The 19,177-nt window shown below is 38.9% G+C and overlaps 1 protein-coding gene across 2 annotated transcripts in view; it reads left to right on the top strand.

Annotated features, from left to right (window-relative positions):
• dpy (dumpy) overlaps window positions 1-19,177 on the top strand; it is a 386,475-nt gene that overhangs the window by 332,367 nt on the left and 34,931 nt on the right. For both annotated transcript variants that reach the window (XM_070093949.1, XM_070093948.1), the window contains 5 exons: window positions 6,301-6,498; window positions 6,811-7,182; window positions 7,396-7,626; window positions 7,741-7,923; window positions 8,294-8,503. In XM_070093949.1, coding sequence (XP_069950050.1) covers window positions 6,301-6,498; window positions 6,811-7,182; window positions 7,396-7,626; window positions 7,741-7,923; window positions 8,294-8,503 — 1,194 coding nt within the window. The remainder of the gene's footprint in view (window positions 1-6,300; window positions 6,499-6,810; window positions 7,183-7,395; window positions 7,627-7,740; window positions 7,924-8,293; window positions 8,504-19,177) is intronic.

Genomic DNA, 19,177 nt, shown 5'->3' with positions numbered 1-19,177 from the left:
GTTTACATGTAGTTAAATAATGATTACAGAGTGTACCACTAGAACGCCTAGCATGGCTAGGCATTTCGGGCAGACTTAGTTTAATTCTTTATTTTAAAATATTACAAATTATGAGGTAAGTTAGTATTATGGCTAAGTGACTAAATACTAGTTTGTGAGTTTAGCAATGTGAATGCTTTTGTTTTGGCACAGTACATAGTTTCAGTATTGGAGTATCATAGGATTCATTATTTTAAGATTGAGATTAATATTTCTGTTTATGGTCAAATGGGTGAGTGAGTGTAAGTGTGAACCACCAGGTGGTATTCGTGTAGTTAGTTGATGGGGTTTATCAGGGAGATAAGATGTTTTCTAATGGTAGTTTTGAAGGTAATGAATGTGTCTGCAGTTCTAGAGTTCTCAGGTAGGGTGTTCCAGATTTTAGGGCCTTTGACATACATTGAATTTTTGTAAAGGTTTAGTCAGGTAAACTCCAGGACATGGGGAATGTCGTAGAGATGTTTGTCTGGTGTTATGCCTGTGGGTTCTGTCACAACTATCAAGAAAACGTTTTAGGTCAAGGTTGATATTGGAGTTTAAGGTCCTGTAGATGTAGACTGCACAGTAGTAAGTGTGGATGTACTGAACAGGGAGTAAGTTTAGATCTATGAAGAGTGAGGGGGTGTGTTGCCAGGGATGGGATTTAGTGATTATTCTTACTGCAGCTTTTTGTTGGGTTATTATTGGCTTTAGGTGTGTTGCTGCAGTTGATCCCCAAGCACAAATAGCATAGGTGAGGTATGGATAAATAAATGAGTGGTATAGTGTGATAAGGGCATTTTGCGGCACGTAGTATCGTATCTTGGAGAGGATCCCAACTGTTTTGGATACTTTTTTGGTTATGTGTTGGATATGGGTGCTGAAATTCAGGTTGTTGTCAAGGTATAGGCCTAGGAATTTGCCCTCATTATGTCTGGTAATTAGAGTGTTGTCGATCTTAATGTTAATTTGTGCATCTCCTGCTCTGCTACCAAACATAATATAGTAGGTTTTGTCAGTGTTAAGCGTAAGTTTATTGGCTGTCATCCAAGTCGATATTTTGATCAGCTCCTCGTTAACAATGGTGTTGAGGGTGGCAAGATTAGGTTGAGAGATGACATAAGTCGTGTCGTCAGCAAAGAGAATGGGTTTCAGGTGTTGGGATACGTTTGGAAGATCATTGATGTATATGAGTTCGGTTCTGAGAAACCGTTCGTAAGTCGAAATGGTCATAAGTCGAACTTTACTACTGAATATCAAACAAACATTTTTGAAATGACTTTATTTTATTGTTTTATTTTGGTATTTCATGTTTTACTTTACTTTTTATGTTGTTAGTACTGTATTTTATACTGTAAGGTTTAGGATAAACACTGTGTACAACACAAACAGTTGTTTATTTCCCTGAAATTTGGCATAAAAAACACGGTCGTAAGTCGAGTGGTCATAAGTCGAGCAGGTCGTAAGTCGGATGGTAGGTGTATATATATATATATATACATATATATATATATATATATATATATATATATATATATATATATATATATATATATATATATATATATATATATATATATATATATTTTTCAACAAGTCAGCCGTCTCCCACCGAGGCAGGGTGACCCAAAAAAGACAGAAAATCCCCAAAAAGAAAATACTTTCATCATCATTCAACACTTTCACCTCACTCACACATTATCACTGTTTTTGCAGAGGTGCTCAGAATACAACAGTTTAGAAGCATATACGTATCAAGATACACAATATATCCCTCCAAACTGCCAATATCCCAAACCCCTCATTTAAAGTGCAGGCATTGTACTTCCCATTTCCAGGACTCAAGTCCGACTATAAGAAAATAACCGGTTTTCCTGAATCCCTTCACTAAATATTACCCTGCTGACACTCCAACAGATCGTCAGGTCCCAAGTATCATTCGTCTCCATTCACTCCTATCTAACACGCTCACGCACGCTTGCTGGAAGTCCAAGCCCCTCACCCACAAAACCTCCTTTACCCCCTCTCTCCTACCCTTTTGAGGACGACCCCTACCCCGCCTTCCTTCCCCTATAGATTTATATGCTTTCCATGTCATTCTACTTTGATCCATTCTCTCTAAATGACCAAACCACCTCAACAACCCCTCTTCAGCCCTCTGACTAATACTTTTATTAACTCCACACCTTTTCCTAATTTCCACACTCCGAATTTTCTGCATAATGTTTACACCACACATTGACCTTAGACAGGACATCTCCACTGCCTCCAACCGTCTCCTCGCTGCTACATTTACCACCCAAGCTTCACACCCATATAAGAGTGTTGGAACTACTATACTTTCATACATTCCCTTCTTTGCCTCCATATATAACGTTTTTTGACTCCACATATACCTCAACGCACCACTCGCCTTTTTTTCCTCATCAATTCTATGATTAACCTCATCCTTCATAAATCCATCCGCCGACACATCAACTCCCAAGTATCTGAAAACATTCATTTCTTCCATACTCCTCCCCAATTTGATATTCAATTTTTCTTTATCTAAATCATTTGATACCCTCATCACCTTACTCTTTTCTATGTTCACTTTCAACTTTCTACCTTTACACACATTCCCAAACTCATCCACTAACCTTTGCAATTTTTCCTTAGAATCTCCCATAAGCACAGTATCATCAGCAAAAAGTAACTGTGTCATTTCCCATTTTGAATTTGATTCCCCATAATTTAATCCCACCCCTCTCCCGAACACCCTAGCATTTACTTCTTTTACAACCCCATCTATAAATATATTAAACAACCATGGTGACATTACACATCCCTGTCTAAGACCTACTTTAACCGGGAAGTGGTCTCCGTCTCTTCTACACACCCTAACCTGAGCCTCACTATCCTCATAAAGACTCTTTACAGCATTTAGTAACTTACCACCTATTCCATATACTTACAACATCTGCCACATTGCTCCTCTATCCACTCTATCATATGCCTTTTCTAAATCCATAAATGCAATAAAAACTTCTCTACCTTTATCTAAATACTGTTCACATATATGCTTCAATATATATATATGTATGTATGTAGTGGGTTGGTAGACAGCAACCACCCAGGGAAGTACTACCGTCCTGCCAGATGACTGTGAAACAAAAACCTGTAACTGTTTTGCATGATGGTAGGATTGCTGGTGTCTTTTTCTGTCTCATAAACATGCTAGATAACAGGGATATCTTGCTACTCCTACTTACACTTTGGTCACACTTCACAGACACGCACATGCATATATATATATATACATACATTTAGGTTTTTCTCCTTTTTCTATATAGCTCTTGTTCTTCTTTATTTCTTCTATTGTCCATGGGGAAGTGGAAAAGAATCTTTCCTCTGTAAGCCATGCGTGTCGTATGAGGTGACTAAAATGCCGGGAGCGATGTGTTAGTAACCCCTTCTCCTGTAGACATTTACTAAAAAGAGAAGAAGAAAAACTTTATAAAACTGGGATGCTTGAATGTGCGTGGATGTAGTGCGGATGACAAGAAACAGATGAGTGCTGATGTTATGAATGAAAAGAAGTTGGATGTCCTGGCCCTAAGCGAAACAAAGCTGAAGGGGGTAGGGGAGTTTCAGTAGGGGGAAATAAATAGGATTAAATCTGGAGTATCTGAGAGAGTTAGAGCTAAGGAAGGGGTAGCAGTAATGTTGAAGGATCAGTTATGGAAGGAGAAAAGAGAATATGAATGTGTAAATTCAAGGATTATGTGGATTAAAGTAAAGGTTGGATGCGAAAAGTGGGTCATAATAAGCGTGTATGCACCTGGAGAAGAGAGGAATGTAGAGGAGAGAGAATTTGGGAGATGTTAAGTGAATGTATAGGAACCTTTGAACCAAGTGAGAGAGTAATTGTGGTAGGGGACCTGAATGCTAAAGTAGGAGAAACTTTTAGAGAGGGTGTGGTAGGTAAGTTTGGGGTGCCAGGTGTAAATGATAATGGGAGCCCTTTGATTGAACTTTGTATAGAAAGGGGTTTAGTTATAGGTAATACATATTTTAAGAAAAAGAGGATAAATAAGTATACAAGATATGATGTAGGGCGAAATGACAGTAGTTTGTTGGATTATGTATTGGTAGATAAAAGACTGTTGAGTAGACTTCAGGATGTACATGTTTATAGAGGGGCCACAGATATATCAGATCACTTTTTAGTTGTAGCTACACTGAGAGTAAAAGGTAGATGGGATACAAGGAGAATGGAAGCATCAGGGAAGAGAGAGATGAAGGTTTATAAACTAAAAGAGGAGGCAGTTAGGGTAAGATATAAACAGCTATTGGAGGATAGATGGGCTAATGAGAGCATAGGCAGTGGGGTCGAAGAGGTATGGGGTAGGTTTAAAAATATAGTGTTAGAGTGTTCAGCAGAAGTTTGTGGTTACAGGAAAGTGGGTGCGGGAGGGAAGAGGAGCGATTGGTGGAATGATGATGTAAAGAGAGTAGTAAGGGAGAAAAAGTTAGCATATGAGAAGTTTTTACAAAGTAGAAGTGATGCAAGGAGGGAAGAGTATATGGAGAAAAAGAGAGAGGTTAAGAGAGTGGTGAAGCAATGTAAAAAGAGAGCAAATGAGAGAGTAGGTGAGATGTTATCAACAAATTTTGTTGAAAATAAGAAAAAGTTTTGGAGTGAGATTAACAAGTTAAGGAACCCTAGAGAACAAATGGATTTGTCAGTTAAAAATAGGAGAGGAGAGTTATTAAATGGAGAGTTATTAAATGGAGAGTTAGAGGTATTGGGAAGATGGAGGGAATATTTTGAGGAATTGTTAAACGTTGATGAAGATAGGGAAGCTGTGATTTCGTGTATAGGGCAAGGAGGAATAACATCTTGTAGGAGTGAGGAAGAGCCAGTTGTGAGTGTGGAGGAAGTTCGTGAGGCAGTAGGTAAAATGAAAGGGGGTAAGGCAGCCAGGATTGATGGGATAATGATAGAAATGTTAAAAGCAAGTGGGGATATAGTTTTGGAGTGGTTGGTGCAATTATTTAATAAATGTATGGAAGAGGGTAAGGTACCTAGGGATTGGCAGAGAGCATGCATAGTTCCTTTGTATAAAGGCAAAGGGGACAAAAGAGAGTGCAAATATTATAGGGGGATAAGTCTGTAGAGACAAAGAACTTTGTCCTTGGAGGCAAAGAGGGGAATGTATGAGAGTATAGTTTTACCAACACTCTTATATGGGTGTGAAGCATGGGTGATGAATGTTGCAGCGAGGAGAAGGCTGGAGGCAGTGGAGATGTCATGTCTGAGGGCAATGTGTGGTGTGAATATAATGCAGAGAATTCATAGTTTGGAAGTTAGGAGGAGGTGCGGGATTACCAAAACTGTTGTCCAGAGGGCTGAGGAAGGGGTGTTGAGGTGGTTCGGACATGTAGAGAGAATGGAGCGAAACAGAATGACTTCAAGAGTGTATCAGTCTGTAGTAGAAGGAAGGCGGGGTAGGGGTCAGCCTAGGAAAGGCTGGAGGGAGGGGGTAAAGGAGGTTTTGTGTGCGAGGGGCTTGGACTTCCAGCAGGCGTGCGTGAGCGTGTTTGATAGGAGTGAATGGAGACAAATGGTTTTTAATACTTGACGTGCTGTTGGAGTGTGAGCAAAGTAACATTTATGAAGGGATTCAGGGAAACCGGCAGGCCGGACTTGAGTCCTGGAGATGGGAAGTACAGTGCCTGCACTCTGAAGGAGGGGTGTTAATGTTGCAGTTTAAAAACTGTAGTGTAAAGCACCCTTCTGGCAAGACAGTGATGGAGTGAATGATGGTGAAAGTTTTTCTTTTTCGGGCCACCCTGCCTTGGTGGGAATCGGCCAGTGTGATAATAAAAAAAAATAAATATATTAATATATATATATATATATATATATATATATATATATATATATATATATATATATATATATATATATATATATACATTATGCAATAAGATCACAGTAAACATACAGTATATATATATATATATATATATATATATATATATATATATATATATATATATATATATATATATACATACAGTATATATATATATATATATACATACAGTATATATATATATATATATACACACACATACAGTATATATATATATATATATATATATATATATATATATATATATATATATATATATATATATATATATATATATATATATATATATATATATAAAGTAATATTAACAAGATTACTAGTTATGTGAGATCACTAAGAAGTACTCTACTTTGTGACACAGTTCCATTGGAGGAGCCTGAGTGTCGGGTGGATCCAGACTGTACTAATGAGCAGGCGTGCATCAAGGAGGTGTGCGTGGACCCATGTCTGGTAGAAGAGCCCTGTGGCCGCCAGGCTCTGTGCCGTACCAACCAACACCGGCCCATTTGTTACTGTCCTGAAGGCTGGGCTGGAAACCCACGCACCGAGTGCTTCAAGCGTGAGTACTGCAAGTATAGGTGTTATTTTGCATGAATACTATGCGTGGAAGGTAGAATGGATGGCATCTTCTTACAGATAATGAGTTTTGCTTGACGAAGAGAACATGGCATTGATTGTGGAGGACGTGACAGAAGTTCCTAGGCTGCATAAATTGGCCCTCACTCAGCTGAGGCCACTTGCTGCCACGGAAGTCAAATAACCCACTTGCCAACACCTAACCCGCTTGTGGATATACCGCTAACTCTCTGCTGCTAGCTAAACTAACATCTGATGCAGGTAAGACCACATAATAATGTTGCCCTTCTCACAGCTGACTGTATGAAGGACGACGAGTGTCCCACGGACAAGATGTGCGTCAATCAACATTGTGTTGACCCCTGCTTACACAGTGACCGTGCCTGTGGTACTAATGCTGGGTGCCGTGCCATCCTGCACCGTGCCCAGTGTTTCTGTCCTCCTGGCACCCAAGGCAACCCCACCATTGCCTGCGTCACTGTTGGCTGTACCTCCAATGATGACTGTGCAGATGATAAAGCTTGTGACAGCTTGAATCGTGTGTGCATTCCAGTGTGTGAAGAAACTACGTGTGCAGTACAAGCAGAGTGCCGTGCTGCCAACCACGCAGCACTCTGCCTCTGTCCTCCACCTCTCACTGGCAACCCCTTCCTACAGTGCTACCAGGGTAAAACGATCCTCTCTGTTGCATTGCATTTATTGCCATGATGGTTCCTTATTTATAAAAAAATAATGCTATATTTTGGTATTATATGTGTTACAGGAAGTTTAAGATATTGCCTCTGTAGTAAGATTAGAAGTAAATATTGATGGGTGTAGATAGCAACATAGCTAGGTTATCTAGCAATGACAAGTGTTAATGATGGTGATAATGTTGCAGTAAAAGAGCCTGTCACAGATGCTCCCATTGAACCTGAATGTCGCCAAGACTCTGACTGCCGCTCACAACATGCATGTATCAACGCCTTGTGTCAGAACCCGTGTGTCATCACCTCGCCATGTCTGCCCTCTCAGGAGTGCCATGTGGTAGACAGTGTTCCACTTAAGACCATCATGTGCCAGTGTCCACCGGATTACATCTTCGTCAAGGAGGGAATCTGTGTCAGGCCAGGTTAGTTACATGTTGACACACATGAAGAATTTTCTGGTGTAATATTTACTGGTGTAAGAGCTTTGCAAGATGAAGAGAGGTATAAGACTCGTGTTACTTCATATATTTTTCCAGAGCCAGAGTGTAGAAGTGACTCAGACTGTCAAAACCATGAAGCTTGCAGAGAAGGCACCTGTGTCAACGTTTGTGGTGGAGAGCCATGTGGCCTTAATGCTGTATGTCAAGGTGTCAATCACAGGCACCAGTGTCAGTGTGCTGAAGGTTACACTGGTGATCCCAACATCCACTGCAAGAGAAGTAAGTGTTGCTTTAAACTGATTTAATATACATCTGTCAAAACATGGTGGCACAGCCAGGATTAACCTTTCTATGTCTGGGATAATAGGTTAAGAGTTCAATACAGTCAACTTAGGAAAATTTTCAGGAAGGCATTAATAAGGGGCTTCTTTTTGTTGTTGCTCCAAGGAATATAGCCTTTGCTTCCTTTCCTTAGATCAAACCTGCATGCCTCCCATTTTCCCAGGCAGTACCAGTTAGTCATGGTATTATGCCTTTTTATTCATTGTGTAATGATCCCTACAGGGTTAGCGCTCCCCCATGAATGTAATAAAAATGTGAACTTGTGTACCCCGTCCTGCCTGGGTACAGTTCAGTTGTTTTCTCCCAGTGCCTCCCCTGGTGACCCTGCCAGAACCTGACTGCCTCATAGATGATGACTGCAGCAAGGATTTATCCTGTGCCGATCAACGCTGTGTCAATCCTTGTATAAGAGAAAATCCATGTGCTAAGAATGCTTTCTGTTACACACGCGACCACCGTCCTGTCTGCAGATGTCCCGAAGGATTCATTGGTGACCCTCAGATTGAGTGTCAGCCTTGTGAGTCTTTACAGTACTGTTATTTTAATTTATTGGTGGCTTCCTTGGCTTGTTGGCATGTTGCTGGAACTCTTCAAAAATCTTTAACCTTGAGATATTGTTGTAAATGAGTTAATTTGACAATTTTTTTTGAGTTGTATTTTAAGAGTCACAATAACTGTTTACCTTTTCTTTGTATAAGGCTTCAGTCACCTTGAATATTATATATTCATGGGGAAGTGGTAAGCCCATAAGGTTATAGAGCACTACCATTATCTTAATTAGAAACAGCCAGCCAGGGAGGCACAGCAAGCCATGAGTGCCCTGGAGGGTGAGGCATGGAGTATAACACCCAGCTGCCCTCTACAACACACTGCCCTCTACAACACACTGTCCCCTACTACACTGCCCTCTACAACACACTGTCCTCTACTACACTGCCCTCTACAACACACTGTCCTCTACTACACTGCCCTCTACAACACACTGTCCACTACTACACTGCCCTCTACAACACACTGCCCTCTACAACACATTGCCCTCTACAACACACTGCCCTCTACAACACACTGTCCTCTACTACACTGCCCTCTACAACACACTGTCCACTACTACACTGCCCTCTACAACACATTGCCCTCTACAACACACTGCCCTCTACAACACACTGTCCACTACTACACTGCCCTCTACAACACACTGTCCTCTACAACACACTGCCCTCTACAACACACTGTCCTCTACAACACACTGCCCTCTACAACACATTGCCCTCTACAACACACTGCCCTCTACAACACACTGTCCTCTACTACACTGCCCTCTACAACACATTGCCCTCTACAACACACTGCCCTCTACAACACACTGTCCTCTACAACACACTGCCCTCTACAACACATTGCCCTCTACAACACACTGTCCTCTACAACACACTGTCCTCTACTACACTGCCCTCTACAACACACTGTCCACTACTACACTGCCCTCTACAACACACTGCCCTCTACAACACATTGCCCTCTACAACACACTGTCCTCTACAACACACTGTCCTCTACTACACTGCCCTCTACAACACACTGTCCACTACTACACTGCCCTCTACAACACACTGCCCTCTACAACACATTGCCCTCTACAACACACTGTCCTCTACTACACTGCCCTCTACAACACACTGTCCACTACTACACTGCCCTCTACAACACACTGCCCTCTACAACACACTGTCCACTACTACACTGCCCTCTACAACACACTGCCCTCTACAACACACTGTCCACTACTACACTGCCCTCTACAACACACTGTCCTCTACAACACACTGCCCTCTACAACACACTGTCCTCTACAACACACTGCCCTCTACAACACATTGCCCTCTACAACACACTGCCCTCTACAACACACTGTCCTCTACTACACTGCCCTCTACAACACACTGTCCACTACTACACTGCCCTCTACAACACACTGTCCTCTACAACACACTGCCCTCTACAACACATTGCCCTCTACAACACACTGCCCTCTACAACACACTGTCCTCTACTACACTGCCCTCTACAACACACTGTCCACTACTACACTGCCCTCTACAACACATTGCCCTCTACAACACACTGCCCTCTACAACACACTGTCCTCTACTACACTGCCCTCTACAACACACTGTCCACTACTACACTGCCCTCTACAACACATTGCCCTCTACAACACACTGCCCTCTACAACACACTGTCCACTACTACACTGCCCTCTACAACACACTGCCCTCTACAACACACTGCCCTCTACAACACACTGTCCACTACTACACTGCCCTCTACAACACACTGTCCTCTACAACACACTGCCCTCTACAACACACTGTCCACTACTACACTGCCCTCTACAACACATTGCCCTCTACAACACACTGCCCTCTACAACACACTGTCCACTACTACACTGCCCTCTACAACACACTGTCCACTACTACACTGCCCTCTACAACACACTGCCCTCTACAACACATTGCCCTCTACAACACACTGCCCTCTACAACACACTGCCCTCTACAACACACTGCCCTCTACAACACACTGTCCACTACTACACTGCCCTCTACAACACATTGCCCTCTACAACACACTGCCCTCTACAACACACTGTCCACTACTACACTGCCCTTTACAACACACTGCCCTCTACAACACACTGTCCACTACTACACTGCCCTCTACAACACATTGCCCTCTACAACACACTGTCCACTACTACACTGCCCTCTACAACACACTGTCCTCTACTACACTGCCCTCTACAACACACTGTCCTCTACTACACTGCCCTCTACAACACACTGTCCACTACTACACTGCCCTCTACAACACACTGCCCTCTACAACACATTGCCCTCTACAACACACTGCCCTCTACAACACACTGTCCTCTACTACACTGCCCTCTACAACACACTGTCCACTACTACACTGCCCTCTACAACACACTGTCATCTACAACACACTGCCCTCTACAACACACTGTCCTCTACTACACTGCCCTCTACAACACACTGCCCTCTACAACACATTGCCCTCTACAACACACTGCCCTCTACAACACACTGTCCTCTACTACACTGCCCTCTACAACACACTGTCCACTACTACACTGCCCTCTACAACACACTGCCCTCTACAACACATTGCCCTCTACAACACACTGCCCTCTACAACACACTGTCCTCTACTACAATGCCTTCTACAACACACTGTCCACTACTACACTGCCCTCTACAACACATTGCCCTCTACAACACACTGCCCTCTACAACACACTGTCCACTACTACACTGCCCTCTACAACACATTGCCCTCTACAACACATTGCCCTCTACAACACATTGCCCTCTACTATACACTGCCCTCTACAACACACTGCCCTGTACTATACACTGCCCTCTACAACACACTGCCCTCTACAACACACTGCCCTCTACAACACACTGCCCTCTACAACACATTGCCCTCTACTACACTGCCCTCTACTATACACTGCCCTCTACAACACACTGCCCTGTACTATACACTGCCCTCTACAACACACTGCCCTCTACAACACACTGCCCTCTACAACACACTGCCCTCTACAACACATTGCCCTCTACAACATACTGCCCTCTACTATACACTGCCCTCTACAACACACTGCCCTCTACAACACACTGCCCTCTACAACACATTGCCCTCTAATATACACTGCCCTCTACAACACAGTGCCCTCTACAACACACTGCCCTCTACAACACATTGCCCTCTACAACACACTGCCCTCTACAACACATTGCCCTCTAATATACACTGCCCTCTACTATACACTGCCCTTTACAACACTGCTCTCTACAACACACTGCCCTATACAACACACTGCCCTCTACAACACACTGCCCTCTACTATTGGCTAGTGTTGTTATTACTATATTGGCTAGTGTTATCTTTACTGTATTGGCTAGTGTTATCTTTACTGTATTGGCTAGTGTTGTTATTACTGTATTGGCTAGTGTTGTTATTACTGTATTGGCTAGTGTTATCATTACTGTATTGGCTAGTGTTATTACTGTATTGGCTAGTGTTGTTATTACTGTATTGGCTAGTGTTGTTATTAATGTATTGGCTAGTGTTATCATTACTGTATTGGCTAGTGTTATCATTACTGTATTGGCTAGTGTTGTTATTACTGTATTGGCTAGTGTTGTTATTACTGTATTGGCTAGTGTTGTTATTACTGTATTGGCTAGTGTTGTTATTACTGAATTGGCTAGTGTTGTTATTACTGTATTGGCTAGTGTTGTTATTACTGTATTGGCTAGTGTTATCATTACTGTATTGGCTAATGTTATCATTACTGTATTGGCTAGTGTTATCATTACTGTAATGGCTAGTGTTGTTATTACTGTACTGGCTAGTGTTGTTATTACTGTATTGGCTAGTGTTATCATTACTGTATTGGCTAGTGTTGTTATTACTGTATTGGCTATCATTGTTATTACTGTATTGGCTAGTGTTATCATTACTGTATTGGCTAGTGTTATCATTACTGTATTGGCTAGTGTTATCATTACTGTATTGGCTAGTGTTATCATTATTGTATTGGCTAGTGTTGTCATTACTGTATTGGCTAGTGTTGTTATTACTGTATTGGCTAGTGTTATTACTGTATTGGCTAGTGTTATCATTACTGTATTGGCTAGTGTTATCGTTACTGTATTGGCTAGTGTTGTTATTACTGTATTGGCTAGTGTTATCATTACTGTATTGGCTAGTGTTATCATTACTGTATTGGCTAGTGTTATCATTACTGTATTGGCTAGTGTTGTTATTACTGTATTGGCTAGTGTTATCATTACTGTATTGGCTAGTGTTATCATTACTGTATTGGCTAGTGTTATCATTACTGTATTGGCTAGTGTTATCATTACTGTATTGGCTAGTGTTATCATTACTGTATTGGCTAGTGTTGTTATTACTGTATTGGCTAGTGTTATCATTACTGTATTGGCTAGTGTTATCATTACTGTATTGGCTAGTGTTATCATTACTGTATTGGCTAATGTTGTTATTACTGTATTGGCTAGTGTTATCATTACTGTATTGGCTAGTGTTGTTATTACTGTATTGGCTAGTGTTGTTATTACTGTATTGGCTAGTGTTATCATTACTGTATTGGCTAGTGTTGTTATTACTGTATTGGCTAGTGTTATCATTACTGTATTGGCTAGTGTTGTTATTACTGTATTGGCTAGTGTTATCATTACTGTATTGGCTAGTGTTGTTATTACTGTATTGGCTAGCATTATCATTACTGTTTTGGTTAGTGTTATCATTACTGTATTGGCTAGTGTTGTTATTACTGTATTGGCTAGTGTTATCATTACTGTATTGGCTAGTGTTGTTATTACTGTATTGGCTAGTGTTATCATTACTGTATTGGCTAGTGTTGTTATTACTGTATTGGCTAGTGTTGTTATTACTGTATTGGCTAGTGTTATCATTACTGTATTGGCTAGTGTTGTTATTACTGTATTGGCTAGTGTTATCATTACTGTATTGGCTAGTGTTGTTATTACTGTATTGGCTAGTGTTATCATTACTGTATTGGCTAGTGTTGTTATTACTGTATTGGCTAGTGTTATCATTACTGTATTGGCTAGTGTTGTTATTACTGTATTGGCTAGTGTTATCATTACTGTATTGGCTAGTGTTGTTATTACTGTATTGGCTAGTGTTATCATTACTGTATTGGCTAGTGTTGTTATTACTGTATTGGCTAGCGTTATCATTATTGTATTGGCTAGTGTTATCATTACTGTATTGGCTAGTGTTATCATTACTGTATTGGCTAGTGTTATTACTGTATTGGCTAGTGTTGTTATTACTGTATTGGCTAGTGTTATCTTTACTGTATTGGCTAGTGTTATTACTGTATTGGCTAGTGTTGTTATTACTGTATTGGCTAGTGTTATCATTACTGTATTGGCTAGTGTTGTTATTACTGTATTGGCTAGTGTTATCATTACTGTATTGGCTAGTGTTATCATTACTGTATTGGCTAGTGTTATCATTACTGTATTGGCTAGTGTTACTATTACTGTATTGACTAGTGTTGTTATTACTGTATTGGCTAGTGTTGTTATTACTGTATTGGCTAGAGTTGTTATTACTGTATTGGCTAGTGTTGTTATTACTGTATTGGCTAGTGTTATCTTTACTGTATTGGCTAGTGTTGTTATTACTGTATTGGCTAGTGTTATCTTTACTGTATTGGCTAGTGTTATTACTGTATTGGCTAGTGTTGTTATTACTGTATTGGCTAGTGTTATCTTTACTGTATTGGCTAGTGTTGTTATTACTGTATTGGCTAGTGTTATTACTGTATTGGCTAGTGTTATCTTTACTGTATTGGCTAGTGTTATTACTGTATTGGCTAGCATTGTTATTACTGTATTGGCTAGTGTTATCATTACTGTATTGGCTAGTGTTGTTATTACTGTATTGGCTAGTGTTATCATTACTGTATTGGCTAGTGTTGTTATTACTGTATTGGCTAGTGTTATCATTACTGTATTGGCTAGTGTTGTTATTACTGTATTGGCTAGTGTTATCATTACTGTATTGGCTAGTGTTGTTATTACTGTATTGGCTAGTGTTGTTATTACTGTATTGGCTAGTGTTGTTATTACTGTATTGGCTAGTGTTATCTTTACTGTATTGGCTAGTGTTATTACTGTATTGGCTAGTGTTATTACTGTATTGGCTAGTGTTGTTATTACTGTATTGTCTAGTGTTATCTTTACTGTATTGGCTAGCATTGTTATTACTGTATTGGCTAGTGTTATCATTACTGTATTGGCTAGTGTTGTTATTACTGTATTGGCTAGTGTTATCATTACTGTATTGGCTAGTGTTGTTATTACTGTATTGGCTAGTGTTATCATTACTGTATTGGCTAGTGTTATTACTGTATTGGCTAGTGTTATCATTACTGTATTGGCTAGTGTTGTTATTACTGTATTGGCTAGTGTTGTTATTACTGTATTGGCTAGTGTTATCTTTACTGTATTGGCTAGTGTTATTACTGTATTGGCTAGTGTTGTTATTACTGTATTGGCTAGTGTTATCATTACAGTATTGGGTAGTGTTATTACTGTATTGGCTAATGTTGTTATTACTGTATTGGCTAGTGTTATCTTTACTGTATTGGCTAGTTTTGTTATTACTGTATTGGCTAGTGTTATCTTTACTGTATTGGCTAGTGTTGTTATTACTGTATTGGCTAGTGTTGTTATTACTGTATTGGCTAGTGTTATCATTACTGTATTGGCTAGTGTTGTTATTACTGTATTGGCAAGCGTTATCATTATTGTATTGGCTAGTGTTATCATTACTGTATTGGCTAGTGTTGTTATTACTGTATTGGCTAGTGTTGTTATTACTGTATTGGCTAGTGTTGTTATTACTGTATTGGCTAGTGTTATCATTATTGTATTGGCTAGTGTTATCATTACTGTATTGGCTAGTGTTATCTTTACTGTATTGGCTAGTGTTGTTATTACTGTATTGGCTAGTGTTGTTATTACTGTATTGGCTAGTGTTATCATTACTGTATTGGCTAGTGTTATCATTACTGTATTGACTAGTGTTGTTATTACTGTATTGGCTAGTGTTATTACTGTATTGGCTAGTGTTATCTTTACTGTATTGGCTAGTGTTGTTATTACTGTATTAGCTAGTGTTATCATTACTGTATTGGCTAGTGTTGTTATTACTGTATTGGCTAGTGTTGTTATTACTATATTGGCTAGTGTTATCATTACTGTATTGGCTAGTGTTATCATTACTGTATTGGCTAGTGTTATTATTACTGTATTGACTAGTGTTGTTATTACTGTATTGGCTAGTGTTGTTATTACTGTATTGACTAGTGTTATCATTACTGTATTGGCTAGTGTTGTTATTACTGTATTGGCTAGTGTTATCATTACTGTATTGGCTAGTGTTATCTTTACTGTATTGGCTAGTGTTGTTATTACTGTATTGGCTAGTGTTATCATTACTGTATTGGCTAGTGTTGTTATTACTGTATTGGCTAGTGTTGTTATTACTGTATTGGCTAGTGTTATCTTTACTGCATTGGCTAGTGTTGTTATTACTGTATTGGCTAGTGTTATCTTTACTGTATTGGCTAGTGTTATTACTGTATTGGCTAGTGTTATCATTACTGTATTGGCTAGTGTTGTTATTACTGTATTGGCTAGTGTTATCATTACTGTATTGGCTAGTGTTATCTTTACTGTATTGGCTAGTGTTGTTATTACTGTATTGGCTAGTGTTATCATTACTGTATTGGCTAGTGTTATCATTACTGTATTGGCTAGTGTTGTTATTACTGTATTGGCTAGTGTTATCTTTACTGTATTGGCTAGTGTTATCTTTACTGTATTGGCTAGTGTTATTACTGTATTGGCTAGTGTTATCTTTACTGTATTGACTAGTGTTATTACTGTATTGGCTAGTGTTGTTATTACTGTATTGGCTAGTGTTATCTTTACTGTATTGGCTAGTGTTATTACTGTATTGGCTAGTGTTATTACTGTATTGGCTAGTGTTGTTATTACTGTATTGACTAGTGTTATCTTTACTGTATTGGCTAGCATTGTTATTACTGTATTGGCTAGTGTTATCGTTACTGTATTGGCTAGTGTTGTTATTACTGTATTGGCTAGTGTTATCATTACTGTATTGGCTAGTGTTATCATTACTGTATTGGCTAGTGTTGTTATTACTGTATTGGCTAGTGTAATCATTACTGTATTGGCTAGTGTTGTTATTACTGTATTGGTTAGTGTTGTTATTACTGTATTGGCTAGTGTTATCTTTACTGTATTGGCTAGTGTTATTACTGTATTGGCTAGTGTTGTTATTACTGTATTGGCTAGTGTTATCATTACTGTATTGGCTAGTGTTATTACTGTATTGGCTAGTGTTGTTATTACTGTATTGGCTAGTGTTGTTATTACTGTATTGGCTAGTGTTATTACTGTATTGGCTAGTGTTGTTATTACTGTATTGGCTAGTGTTATCTTTACTGTATTGGCTAGTGTTGTTATTACTGTATTGGCTAGTGTTATCTTTACTGTATTGGCTAGTGTTATTACTGTATTGGCTAGTGTTATTACTGTATTGGCTAGTGTTATCTTTACTGTATTGGCTAGTGTTGTTATTACTGTATTGGCTAGTGTTATCTTTACTGTATTGACTAGTGTTATTACTGTATTGGCTAGTGTTGTTATTACTGTATTGGCTAGTGTTATCTTTACTGTATTGACTAGTGTTATTACTGTATTGGCTAGTGTTGTTATTACTGTATTGGCTAGTGTTCTCTTTGCTGTATTGGCTAGTGTTGTTATTACTGTATTGGCTAGTGTTATCTTTACTGTATTGGCTAGTGTTATTACTGTATTGGCTAGTGTTACTACTGTATTGGCTAGTGTTGTTATTACTGTATTGGCTAGTGTTGTTATTACTGTATAGGCTAGTATCATTACTGTATTGGCTAGTGTTGTTATTACTGTATTGGCTAGTGTTGTTATTACTGTATTGACTAGTGTTGTTATTACTGTATTGGCTAGTGTTATCTTTACTGTATTGGCTAGTGTTATTACTGTATTGGCTAGTGTTGTTATTACTGTATTGGCTAGTGTTATCATTACAGTATTGGCTAGTGTTATTACTGTATTGGCTAGTGTTGTTATTACTGTATTACCTAGTGTTATCTTTACTGTATTGGCTAGTGTTGTTATTACTGTATTGGCTAGTGTTATCTTTACTGTATTGACTAGTGTTATTACTGTATTGGCTAGTGTTGTTATTACTGTATTGGCTAGTGTTATCTTTACTGTATTGGCTAGTGTTATCATTACTGTATTGGCTAGTGTTGTTATTACTGTATTGGCTAGTGTTGTTATTACTGTATTGGCTAGTGTTATCATTACTGTATTGGCTAGTGTTGTTATTACTGTATTGACTAGTGTTGTTATTACTGTATTGGCTAGTGTTGTTATTACTGTATTGGCTAGTGTTATCATTACTGTATTGGCTAGTGTTGTTATTACTGTATTGGCTAATGTTGTTATTACTGTATTGGCTAGTGTTATTATTACTGTATTGGCTAGTGTTGTTATTACTGTATTGACTAGTGTTGTTATTACTGTATTGGCTAGTGTTATTACTGTATTGGCTAGTGTTATCATTACTGTATTGGCTAGTGTTATTACTGTATTGGCTAGTGTTGTTATTACTGTATTGGCTAGTGTTATCATTACTGTATTGGCTAGTGTTGTTATTACTGTATTGGCTAGTGTTATCATTACTGTATTGGCTAGTGTTGTTATTACTGTATTGGCTAGTGTTATCATTACTGTATTGGCTAGTGTTGTTATTACTGTATTGGCTAGTGTTGTTATTACTGTGTTGGCTAGTGTTATCATTACTGTATTGGCTAGTGTTGTTATTACTGTATTGGCTAGTGTTATCATTACTGTATTGGCTAGTATTGTTATTACTGTATTGGCTAGTGTTGTTATTACTGTATTGGCTAGTGTTGTTATTACTGTATTGACTAGTGTTGTTATTACTGTATTGGCTAGTGTTGTTATTACTGTATTGGCTAGTGTTGTTATTACTGTATTGGCTAGTGTTGTTATTACTGTATTGGCTAGTGTTGTTATTACTGTATTGGCTAGTGTTGTTATTACTGTATTGACTAGTGTTGTTATTACTGTATTGGCTAGTGTTGTTATTACTGTATTGGCTAGTGTTATCATTACTGTATTGGCTAGTGTTGTTATTACTGTATTGGCTAGTGTTGTTATTACTGTATTGGGTAGTGTTGTTATTACTGTATTGGCTAGTGTTATCATTACTGTATTGGCTAGTGTTGTTATTACTGTATTGGCTAGTGTTGTTATTACTGTATTGGCTAGTGTTGTTATTACTGTATTGACTAGTGTTATCATTACTGTATTGGCTAGTGTTGTTATTACTGTATTGACTAGTGTTATCATTACTGTATTGGCTAGTGTTGTTATTACTGTATTGGCTAGTGTTGTTATTACTGTATTGACTAGTGTTATCATTACTGTATTGGCTA

Source organism: Cherax quadricarinatus, chromosome 44 (assembly GCF_038502225.1).
Source record: "Cherax quadricarinatus isolate ZL_2023a chromosome 44, ASM3850222v1, whole genome shotgun sequence".
NCBI lineage: Eukaryota > Metazoa > Arthropoda > Malacostraca > Decapoda > Parastacidae > Cherax > Cherax quadricarinatus.
The sequence above is the reverse complement of the archived record's forward strand: the minus strand, read 5'-3'. Positions and strand labels throughout refer to the sequence as shown.